Below are 12,532 nucleotides of genomic sequence, written 5' to 3'. Positions count from 1 at the left end.
GCTGGCAGATCCACTTTCCAGATAGCTCACTCACATGGGGCTAGCTGTTGGCAGGAAGCCTCAGTTCCTTCCCATGTGAATTTCTCCATAAAGCTAATTGAGTGCCTTCATGGCATGACAGCTGGTTTCTCCTAGAAAATGATCCAAGACAGACAGAAACAGAGCAAGAAAGAAGCTGCCTGGGGGCCAGCCCCATGGCTGAGTGGTTAAGTTCGTGCGCTCTGCTTCGGCGGCCCGGGGTTTCACTGGTTTGGATCCTGGTTGCAGACATGGCACCGCCCATCAGACCACGCTGAGGCGGCATCCCACATGCCACAACTAGAAGGATCCACAACTAAAATATACAACTATGTACTGGGGGTGCATGGGGAGAAGCAGGAAAAAAAGACTGGCAACGGTTGTTAGCCCAGGTGCCAATCTTCAAAACAAAAAAAAAAGAAGCTGCCATGTCTTTTCTGACATAGTCTCAGAAGTGACATGCTATCGCTTCTGCATATCTATTTGTTAGAAGTAAGTCACTAAGTCCAGCCCATACTCAAAACTAGAGAAATGAAGCTCAACCTTTTGAAGGCAATGTCAATGAATCTGTGGACACATTTTGAAACCACCACATCAGTATATAACTTTATAAGAAATGGCCGAATTGTTATCCAAAGCAGCTGTGCCCTTTTGCAATTTCCACCAGCAAAGCTTTAGTGTTCCGGTTGCACTGCATCCTGACCAGCACTTGGTGGTGTTTGGTTTTTTGGCTTTGTTTTTAGCCATTCTAACAGGTACGCAGCAGTACCTCATGTGGTACATTTTAAACAAGTACCTCAGGTGATCTTGGTACAGGTGGTCCAGAGACCACTCTGTAACAGCGATTTAGTCTAGTTTCATAGTTTCCAAACTTCCTGGATATAAATCACCTCATTGCTTTTTAAATACATACATTCCAGTGTATATTTATCTGGAAAGATTAAGCACGTAGAAGGTGCTTTTTAAATACACATCTTTTCTGAGAAGGGGATTCCATGAATCTGCAACGGGACCTGTGAATGTATATGTTTTTAAAAATACCCCCAGTGATTCTTAGCATAAAGGAATTAGAAACATTGAACCAGAGGATAAGAAGAACACTCTCTCCTACAGATGCTCAGTTTTACTGGTCTCAAAGCTTTTTTGCTTGGTATTCCCTATGCAAATTTGGGGAGACTATGTATCATTTTAGTTGACATCAAAGATTTTTCATCATAAATTTAAATCATTCCAAAGGATCCAATGAATGGTAAATATCATTTTAAAATAAAACTGTAACAGTACCCTTTTAAGTATACTCAAGGGAACCTAAATAACATCAGGATTCAACAGCCACCATACATTCAAAAAATGTTACTAAAGGGGCCGGCCCCGTGGCCGAGTAGTTAAGATCGCACACTCCGCTTCAGCGGCCCAGGGGTTTGCCAGTTCGGATCCTGGGCGCAGACATGGCACATCATCACGCCATGCTGAGATGGCATCCCACAAAGCACAACCAGGAGGACATACAACTAGAATGTACAACTATGTACTGGGAGGCTTTGGGGAGAAGAAGGAAAAAAAAAGGATAGATTGGCAACAGATGTTAGCTCAGGTGCCAATCTTTAAAAAAAAAAAAAATGTTACTAAAGAAAAAGCTCTTTTTGTCAGTAAATTTCTCACTTTTTTAAATACGCTTTTTTTTTTCTTAAAGATTTTATTTTTTCCTTTTTCTCCCCAAAGCCCCCCGGTACATAGTTGTATATTCTTTGTTGTGGGTCCTTCTAGTTGTGGCATGTGGGATGCTGCCTCAGCGTGGTTTGATGAGCAGTGCCATGTCCGCACCCAGGATTCGAACCAACGAAACACTAGGCCGCCTGCAGCGGAGCGTGCGAACTCAACCACTCGGCCACGGGGCCAGCCCCTAAATACGCTTTTTACTGAAGTTAACATATATACAGAAAAGCACACACATGACTACTAGTGCAGAGCATGAAGAATCTTTACAAGACTGAGCGCAGAACACTGCCAGCATCCCTGAAGCCTCCCCCATACTCCCACCCAGACATTATCCCCCCAGTCACCCTTTTTACTTCTTCCATCCCCTTTCCCCTAAAGAACAGTGTAACCTAAAAGAACATACTTAATGCTTGTACATCTTCTACACCATATCCTACCTTCTCTACAATAAAAATATGGACATGAAGTAATATGTAATATTTTTTAATTTCCTGTGATCATAAAGGCTTTAACTGTTTATATTGGACTGATTATCACTGTATTACAGTACACAATTCATCAAAACACCATAAATATTATAGAGTTTGATTAAAATCTATATTATAGCCATGTAAACGTCTCCATTTTGATAATTACACTGTGGTTATCTCATGTTAACATTAGGAGAACTAAGTAAAGCATACACAGTAACTATTTTATTTTTGCAACTTTTCTATAAGTCTAAAATTATTTAAAATAAAAAGTTAAAAAAATTTTATTAAGGAAGAGTTCACAATAATATTGGAAACATTTTAAGGGTTAGAATTCCTCTTGCATGTGAGTTAGAAGTCCTTGGATTAAAAGAGGAGAGAGAGAGCAGCAGAAGCCACAAAGTGTACGCATTTAGGTAACGGATCATTAATTTCTCAAACATGCAACACATTCAAAGAGTAGTCAAAAAAATATAGGGTTAGAATTTTTAATACTGACAGAGTCCAAATTGAGATGAAATTCCCATATACCTACAGGAATAGTTGAAACACTCCTGAAATAAATACTAACTACTATCATGAATTAGGAATGCAGACTCTAGTGCGGGCTATTTAAAGACTGTTTAAACGCCTATTTAAAGTAGACACATCTGATTCACTTCAAGCATCCAGTCACACTTTTAGAAAACCAAATCTACAGCTTCCAGGCAGTAAGGAAGAAAAGAAGGTTTAAATTAATTTCTGCAAATGAAGCTCAGACATAAAATAAAACTGGAACTTGTTATGAAGACTCAAAACACACATTTATCCAAGATTATGAAGAAACTATCTGAGAACAGAGGCAGCTTAGGCCAGGCATTTATACACAGTGCCTAGATATAAGACAGTAGAATTGAAAAATCAAGAAAGAACCTTCATTACATGAAAGTGAGAAAAGTATACGAGATAACTGAAAATAAAACTTGTTGGCATAAGTGAATAACTGGGGCCTAAGTCCTGAAAATAAAATAAAAATGTAACCATGTATCTCTTCATGGTTATTACTTACTGGCTAGAAAAACCAGGGTTTCAGCATTAAGTTTCCTCCTGTTTTCTTTTTCATAGACGTAAACACTAAGAAACCTTGTTCACAAAAATAATAGCTAACTTACATAGTCTTTACTGCGTGTGATAGGCACACACTGTTCTAAGCACTTTAGATCTTGACATATTAAATCCTCACAACAGTCCTATGAAGTATGCATCATTAGTACCTTCTTTTTACCAATGAGGAAACTGACTCTTAGAAAGGTCACTCGTCCAAGGTCACTCAGCAGAGTTGGGATCTGGGCCCAGGTAGTTAGCTACAGAGCCTCTGCTTCTAACCATGAGGCAATACTGCCTCTCTAGGCTTCCATTAACAAAAGCAACTGGAGGGCAAGCCCCGGTGGTCTAATGGTTAAGTTTGGTGCACTCTGCTTCAGCAGCCTGGGTTCGGTTCCCAGGCGTGGACTTACACCAATTGTCAGTAGCCATGCTGTGGTGGTAGCTCACATACAAAAAAAGAGGAAGATTGGCAGCAGATGTTAGCTCAGGGCAAAAAGCTTCCTTGCAAAAATAACCAAACAAACAAAAAAACCCAAAGGCAACTGGAAGACGTTTTCTATAGCAACGACACTCAATTCTCGGAACCCCTTCCTGACACACCCCATCTTGTGTCAAAAGTCACAAGATGGAAAAAAAAAAAAGGGGGGCTGGCCCCGTGGCTGAGTGGTTAAGTTCGCACACTCTGCTTCAGCGGCCCAGGGTTTCACCAGTTCAGCTCCTGGGCATGGACATGGCACCACTCATCAGGCCACGCTGAGGCGGCGTCCCACACAGCACAACCAGAAGGACCCACATCTAAAATATATACAACTATGTACTCAGGGACTTTGGGGAGAAAAAGGAAAAATAAAATCTTTAAAAAGAAAAAGTCACAAGATGATCTATGATTAAAAATTATATTTAATGATCTGTCAGCTGACAACTTGACTATGTCCTCCTTCAATTCTGTTAAAAGCAAACAAATGGAAATCCCTATCATACAAAAAGAATTCAATGCATCGTAGAATTCAATTAAATACCAATTTTCTTGTACTTTTGTTTGGAACCCTGGAAATTTTTACACCTAAGGACAAAGCACCATGTTAAGAATCTAGCTGGGCCACTCTTTTATAAAGCGGAAAAACAATAACTATGAAAAAGGAGGTGAGAAGGGAGAACGTGTCCACGTGAGGGACTCGCAAGCAGCCCTATTTTAGGAAAGAGAACCTATGACTGCAATCCAGAAACAGCCTCCTTTAAAATCATCCATATCTACACAGTCCTTGGAAAGGCCGCATATATGCTTAGGGATATAAACACCTCAGTTTGATTTGCAGACTGCTGCCCTGTATCACAGACCTTTTTTCAGGACACTAATTCTCTCTGCTGGCTACATGCCCAATGCCAGGTAGATTCAAACGGAGCAAAGTAGCTGCAAGAGCATTACCTGGGAAAGTGATTAACCTTCTGTGCTTCAGAGAGGGTGCGAAGCAAGAAGGGCTTCAGGTGGGATCCTGTCCACATTAGGTTATAGTCAGTGCTGCTTGGGTGAACCTGAGGGCAGATAAGAAGACAAGACAAAAACATCAGAGATAGCCTCTCTTCCAGAAGAGTGATGCCTGTAGACATTTTTCATCCACAGAGTACTCACAGAGGTGTCTCAGTATGAGAGCCTAACAAGACAAAAGTTGAGTATACAGAACACAAGGATAATCAAGTTTAAGGAATACGAGAGTTGAGCAAATCCCAGATGCAAACAGTACGATAAATTAACCCTCCTATAGAAGTCCATGATGTCACTTAGCATTCTTGCACATCAAAGTATGAGAAGAGGGCCCAACTCCAAACTCTCTTCTCAGAGTGTCCTCATGTCCTTGCATACGCTGGGTATAAAGTACCAATCAGAACTAAAACCTTATAGTAGAAACCAACTTCGAATTCATTCACTCATTCATAAGAACCCATTTGTCTGGACCAGCCCCAGGGGCCTAGTGGTTAAGTTTGGCATGCTCCACTTCAGTGGCCCTGGTTCAGTTCCCGGGCACGGACCTATACCACTTCTTTGTCAGTGGCCATGCTGTGGCAGCAGCTCACATACAAAAAAAGAGGGAAATTGGCAGCAGATGTTAGCTTAGAGTGAATCTTCTTCAGCAAAAAAAAAGAATTCATTTGTCCATTCATTCAACAATTATGTACTCTGTGCCTATGACACGATAGGTACCATGTTAAGCCCTGGAGATAAAACAGCCACAAGATAGCATATACACTGGTATCAGAACTTCCTCAAAATGTCTACTTCAGACCTCTATCTAAGATATAGAGCTAGCAACCAGACTTGTACCAACTGTCTCAAAATATCTACCGTGGAAGTCTGTCCAGCATTTTAGTTTGTACCTTTTGATGTCAAAATCCCAATATTCCCAATTTTCTTTGGGAGTAACATACTCCTTGGTTTTAAAAGACCTGCCAATCACCCACCTCTCCCTCCCTCAAGGAGTGGAGCCATGATCCAAGCTGTGCCAGTCATTCTATCTCCAGAATGTGACTCTTGAGGAGGGAAAGGAACAAAGACAATGAACACAGTCGTGTCACTTCCACAGCAGTGCCCTGAGGAAATGGCCCTGAAGATTCCTGTTCCCAGATCCCTGGGGCTGTCCTGGTCTCTCTCCTTTCAAAGGCCTGCCTTTTCAGCCTTTCCTCCAATTCCACTAGCCACCTCGTGCACATCTTTCCTATAAATCCCTTCTGGTTTAACTTCAGCAGAGTCTATTTCTGTTGCTTGAAATCAAAGAACCTTGATTGGGTATCAGGCAATTTCTTACGGGCAACTCTGCCTCTAGCTCAAGCTTACAAACATAGCAAGAAAAACAATGTGATTTTTTGCAAAAAAAAAAATCGTGTGAAAATGTTTTACACATATTTCAAGAAGAAACTGGTAACGCCACTCAGAAATTCAATCCTAGTTCTGCATTATCACTAAGCATTGGTGCCGGGTACTTTCTAGAGCTGGGCCTGTTAACTGGTAGCCAGAGAGCCGGGATTTTCAGCTTCTGAGCAGATCAGGTGAGGCAGTAAAAATGAGCTTACTTCATGAAATCCATGGGCTGTCAGAATGCTGCGTACCAGGCGACTGTCTGTTCGCACAATCTTGTAAGACAAATGATAACGTTCTAAAGAAAAACACAGAATCAAGTTCAGTAACGAGAAATTTAGCTGTAGAGACAGATACAAAGTGCAAGAGGGTGGTTTGCTTAATTATACTCAATAACATTATACTGCTGCCGGTACAAAATCAACATACAAAAATCGGTTGCGTTTCTATACACTAACAACAAAGTAGCAGAAAGAGAAATTAAGAATACAATCCCATTTACAATTGCAACAAAAAGAATAAAATACCTAGGAATAAACTTAACCGAAGAGGTGAAAGATTTGTACACTGAAAACTATAAAACGTTGAAAGAAATCGAAGAAGACACAAAGAAATGGAAAGATAGTCCGTGCTCTTGGACTGGAAGAACTGACATAGTTAAAATATCCATACTTCCTAAAGCAATCTATAGATTCAATGCAATCCCTATCAAAGTTCCAACAACATTTTTCACAGAAATAGAACAAAGAATCCTAAAATGTATATGGAACAACAAAGACCCTGAATAGCCAAAGGATTCCTGAGAAAACAGAACAAAGCTGGAGGTATCACACTCCCCAATTTCAAAATATACTACAAAGCCATAGCAACCAAAAGAGCATGGTACTGGTACAAAAACAGACACACAGATCAATGGAACAGAATCGAGAGTCCAGAAATAAACCCACGCAGCTCTGGATAGCTAATATTTGATAAGGGAGCCAAGAGCCTACAATGGAGAAAGGAGAGTCTCTTCAATAAACGGTGTTGGGAAAACTGGACAGCCATATGCAAAAAAATGAAAGTAGACCATTCCCTTACACCATGCACAAAAATCAACTCAAAATGGATTAAAGACTTGAATGTAAGACCCGAAACCATGAAACCTCTAGAAGAAAACACAGGCAGAATGCTCTTTGACATGGGTCTTAGCAGCATATTTTCAAGTACCATGTCTGACTGGGCAAGGGAAACAAAAGAAACAATGAACAAATGCAACTACATCAAACTAAAAAGCTTCTGCACAGCAAAGGAAACCATCAACAAAATGAAAAGACAACCTAACAATTGGGAGAAGATATTTGCAAACCATATATCAGATAAGGGGTTAACATCCAAAATATACAAAGAACTCATACAGTTCAACAACAAAAAAACCAACAACCAAATTAAAAAATGGTCAAAAGAACTGAACAGAGATTTCTCCAAAGAAGATATACGGATGGCCAACAGGCATATGAAAAGATGCTCAACATCATTAGCTATCAGGGAAATGTAAACCAAAACTACAATGAGGTATCACCTCACTCCAGTCAGAATGGCTATAATTAACAAGACAGGAAACAATAAGTGTTGGAGAGGATGTGGAGAGAAGGGAACCCTCGTACACCGCTGGTGGGAGTACAAACTGGTGCAGCCACTACGGAAAGTATGAGAGTAACCTCAGAAAATTAAGAATAGATCTACCTTATGATCCAGCTATCCCACTGCTGGGTATTTATCCAAAGAACTTGAAAACAGAAATGCATAAAGATACACGCATCCCTTCCTATGTTCACTGCAGCATGATTCACAATCGCAAAGACTTGGAAGCAACCTAGGTGCCCACCAAGGGACGAATGGACAAAGAAGATGTGGTATATATACACAATGGAATACTACTTAGCCATAAGAAAATGATGAAATCCGGCCATTTGTGACAACATGGATGGACCTTGAGGGTATTATGCTGAGTGAAATTAGTCAGAGGGAGAAAGTCAAATACCATATGATCTCACTCATAAGTAGAAGATAAAAACAATGACAAACACACACATAGCAATGGTGATTGGATTGGTAGTTACCATAGGGGAAGGGGGGAGAGGGAAGGGCAAAAGGGGTGATTAGGCTCACATGTGAAGGATGCACTATAATTAGTTTTTGGGTGGTGAACATGATTTAATCTACACAGAATTCGAAATATATTATGATGTACATCTGGAAGTTACATAATGTTATAATCCAATGTTACTGCAATAAAATTAATTTTTTTAAAAAATACTATACTGCTGCCCTTATGCTACTACAAATAGGTTGTGGATTATTTTGGGCCAAGGGTTCTTGACCTGAGATTCATTAGGGGCTACTAAATATGGACGGGGGGAAAATGACATCTTCATTTTCACTAATTTCTAGTTGAAGTTTAACATGACCTTCAATCAGGAATGTCGGCAACAAAGCAGAGTAGTATAAGCTTCAATCAGGAATGTCGGCAACAAAGCAGAGTAGTATAAGCAGTACTCATGACCTGCCACCAACAAATACCAGGCATTTTAACATTATTTTACAGTGATTACAGTTATCTCAAAATATCACTTATTCTCACAGTATTAAAAAATTATGGTAGTTAGCAGAACTACCACTAGGTCATGTTATTTAAGGCAGGCATAAAAAAGCAGATATACTACAAGTTTCTTTTTTTAAAATATTTTCATAACTGTACTTCAATATGATTGATTTTCTTTTTAGTCATATGTATTTTTTTAATATACTTAAAAAACATTAATCTGAGAAGAGACCCACAGGCTTCTCCACACGGCCGATAGGGTCCACACTGCACCAAAACGTTAAGAACCCCTCTAGATAGCTGTGTGTGCAACAATGCTGGTCACCAGTGTATCTAGACCAGTAGTTATAAACTGACGCTGAGGGCCAAAACCCATCTGCAGATGTGGTTGGTTTGTTCCTCACTGAGCTTTAAAATAAAAGTGAACTAGGGGCCAGCCCAGCAGCGCAGCAGTTAAGTTCACACACTCCGCTGGGATTTGTGGGTTCAGATCCCAGGTGCGGACCTACACACTGCTCAGCAAGCCATGCTGTGGCAGCGGGTCACGTACAAACTACAGGAAGACTGGCACAGATGTTAGCTCAGTGACAATCTTCCTCACCAAAAGAAAAAATTCATCTCATCCTTTCTCCCAGCTAGAGCCATCAGAAGCATCTTACAAGACTGACCGAGCTAATGAAAACATTGAAAAAAACCCTTAATTAATTGTTAACCTTTTGAAATTGGAGGAATTCATATAAAATAGTTTTCTGAGTTTCTCTTAAACACCCTGGCAACTCTGGGCTCTGTCACTCCAGCATGGCAAGAGTCAGGTGGAGAAGTGCAAGTGTTCCCTTCAGGACAGGCCCATACTGTCCAGTTCAGCACAGTCCCCACCCGGCCTGCTTCACCATTCATATTTCCTGCCAGGCCCCTGTAAGTATTCCGTGCTTGTGACCTGTCTAAAAGACAAATCTGTAATCTTGTGAGATTTCTATATATCCCCAAAGACTAAGATTTACTCTGGCCCATTAAATTCAATATCTTTCTATGCATCACCCCAAATTGTCTGAAAAGCTAGCTAAGAATTCTACAGAGCAATGTTTTTAAAGGACCGCATATTGAACAATTTCTGAATGAGCATAATACAGAAACTTATGGACAGACCCTAGAACAAAATTCAGCCCCTACAAAGATAAGCATTTCTTCTTACGAATTTATGTGAAAATATTCATAAATCTCTGCTACTATTTGCCCAGCTCTGGAAGGAACACCATGCAAAGCAGACACACGACTGGAATCAAAAGACCAGACACTCCATAGTTTTTATTCTTGTGGCAACCCATTAAAGCCCAGGTACAGGGCTTTCCCAATATTCAATACTCAATCACTATTATGTGGTCTTTGCAATATTATCATAAGAAAAACAGTGCAGAGTCATGTGTGTTCACTTTGGTGCAGAGTATAAGAAGCAGTACAGTGCGCTGCTTAAGAGTTTGTGTTCTGATTCCAAGTTGGAGAAGGAAAGCACAAGACAGGCCTGGAATACCTCACTATGCCAAGAAAGAGGAAAATGCTCAAAAACCGATTGGGAACATGTCACAAGGATCTTGAAGGGGTTCCCAATGGCCAGATTTGAGACAATGTGAATATAAAAATGAATAGTGACAGAGATAGATTATAACTCACTTATACAAAAGAAAAGAATCCAGGAATCCATACTGATAAGAAGGTGAGAAAGTATACTAGTTTTCTATCGCTGCTAAAACAAATCACCACACAGTTAGAGGCTTCAACAATGCAAACGCATTATCTTTAGATCTGTAGGTCAGAAGTCTGCTACGAGTCTCATCAAGGCATCGACAGGCCTGCGCTCCTTTCTAATGGCTCTGGGTAGGGTCCATTTCCTTCCTTTTCCAGCTTCTAGAAAGGAAAAGGCTGCCCCCATTCCTTGGCTTGTAGTCTCCTTCCTCTGTCTTCAAAGCCAGCAACAGTGGGTCTAGTCCTTCTCACATCGCATCAGGCTGACTCCTCTTCTGCCTCAATTCCCCTTTGCTAGGTCAGGTAATATCTTCATAGGCTCTGGGGATTAGCAGGTGGACATCTTTGGGGGACCATTATTCTGCCTACCATAAAATGGAAAGCTCTTTTTTACAGAAAAGCCAGCTAATAAATGCAAAAGGAAAGATAGAAAAAGAAAATCACCATTTTACAAAAACAATAACAGTGAGTGATTCAGACAAGAATCAATGGACACCAATGGGTTAGGAGGACATTCGTACATCTTAAAATATCACTCCAGAGAATGCTTATAACAAAGGAGAAGGGTACCACCACAATGAAGCAACCTGGTGAACACTATCTTAACCAAATGCTCAAATTTGCCAACACCAATAATGCAATATAATGACATCATATGCTTCCTAATATGATACACTGAGGACACAACTTCACTAAGTGACATTCCCGCAAGTTCCTTTAACCTGAATCTAAACATGTGGAAACAATCTGAGAAGCCCAAACTTAAGGACATCTGCAAAGCATCTTTGAAAATGTCAGTGTCATGAAAGACAAAAAAATTCTAGTAAATAGCTGTAGATTAAAGGAGAGTAAAGTAACATGGCAACTAAATGCAATCTTTGATTGGAACCTGGACTCAAAAAACAAAAAAAACAACAGCTATAAGGGACAAAATGGGAAGTACTGGGGAAATCTGCATAAGAATTATACATTAGATAAGTGTTTTACCAATGACAGGTTCCCTGCAAGTCATCACTGTACCGTGGTTATACAGAGGATGCCCTCATTCTTAAGAGATACATGCTGAACAAAGTATTTAGGTGTGAAGTATTTGAACTAATTTTCAAATGGTTCAGAGAAAGACAAAGAAGTAAACAGGGTAAAATGTCAATAATTGGTGAATCTAAGGAAAGAGTATACATGCGTTTGTAGTATTGTTCTCACAAGTTGTCAGAAGGTTTTTAATTTTTCTAAATAAAATGTTTAAAAAATGAAAGAAAAAAAATCAGGTCTTTCCTTATGATAACAGTGATCACTGACAGCTCCATTTTCACACATGCAAAAGACAAAGCATCCTCTACGGCTGGAGCCTGGACTGCACCCGGTCCTCTGCCTGTTTGCCTATTCTGCAGTGCTGGCTCCGCAGGGCCAGCCACGGGGAAGGTGATCAGTATGGTGTATGGAAAAATAGAGAATGATTACATGGGGATTGGAGGAGACAGGGGAGTAATAAGAGAAAGAGTATGTCTCTGGAGCTGAACTGCCAGGGTTCAAATCCTGGCTCTACTACTTCCTGCCTGTCATCCTGAATATATTATTTAATTTCTCTAGGCTCAATTTCCTCACCTGTAAAACGGGGTTGATAACAAAGGCACTTATTTCATAGGGTAGTTGCAAACACTAAGTCAGTTAATACATGTAAAACTTTTAGAACACTTGCTGATACATAGTAAAAATGTTCATATAGTAAAAAAGCAAACACATAGTAAAATAGCTATGAATACATATTACTATACATAGCAAATTATACATTTTATATAGCAAATTAAAAAATAAAAATGCTGGGGCTGGCCCAGTGGTGGAGCAGTTAAGTTCACGTGCTCTGCTTCAGTGGCCCAGGGTTTGCAGGTTCCGATCCCAGGCCCAGACTTACACAACACTCATCAAGCTGTGCTCTAGCGGCATCCCACATATAAAACAGAGGAAAACTGGCACAGATGTTAGCTCAGGGACAATCTTCCTCACCTAAAAATAAAAATAACTAAAAATAAAAATTAAAAAAAAATGCTATTAATACTCTTTCTC

General features: G+C 40.0%; 1 protein-coding gene across 50 annotated transcripts in view; it reads right to left on the bottom strand.

Moving 5' to 3' along the window:
* The window catches only part of TTLL5 (tubulin tyrosine ligase like 5), a 280,680-nt gene that overhangs the window by 254,030 nt on the left and 14,118 nt on the right, over positions 1-12,532 (bottom strand). For all 50 annotated transcript variants that reach the window (XR_011432241.1, XR_011432240.1, XM_070250190.1 and 47 more), the window contains exons 4-5: positions 6,360-6,442; positions 4,720-4,826 (exon numbers count right to left, since the gene is read on the bottom strand). Coding sequence is in view for 48 of the 50 variants with exons in the window: in XM_070250190.1 (XP_070106291.1) it covers positions 4,720-4,826; positions 6,360-6,442 (190 nt within the window). In the remaining 2 variants the exon portion in view is untranslated. The remainder of the gene's footprint in view (positions 1-4,719; positions 4,827-6,359; positions 6,443-12,532) is intronic.

Source organism: Equus caballus, chromosome 24 (genome assembly GCF_041296265.1).
Source record: "Equus caballus isolate H_3958 breed thoroughbred chromosome 24, TB-T2T, whole genome shotgun sequence".
NCBI lineage: Eukaryota > Metazoa > Chordata > Mammalia > Perissodactyla > Equidae > Equus > Equus caballus.
Note: the sequence above shows the minus strand (reverse complement) of the source record. Positions and strands in the feature narration are given on the sequence as shown.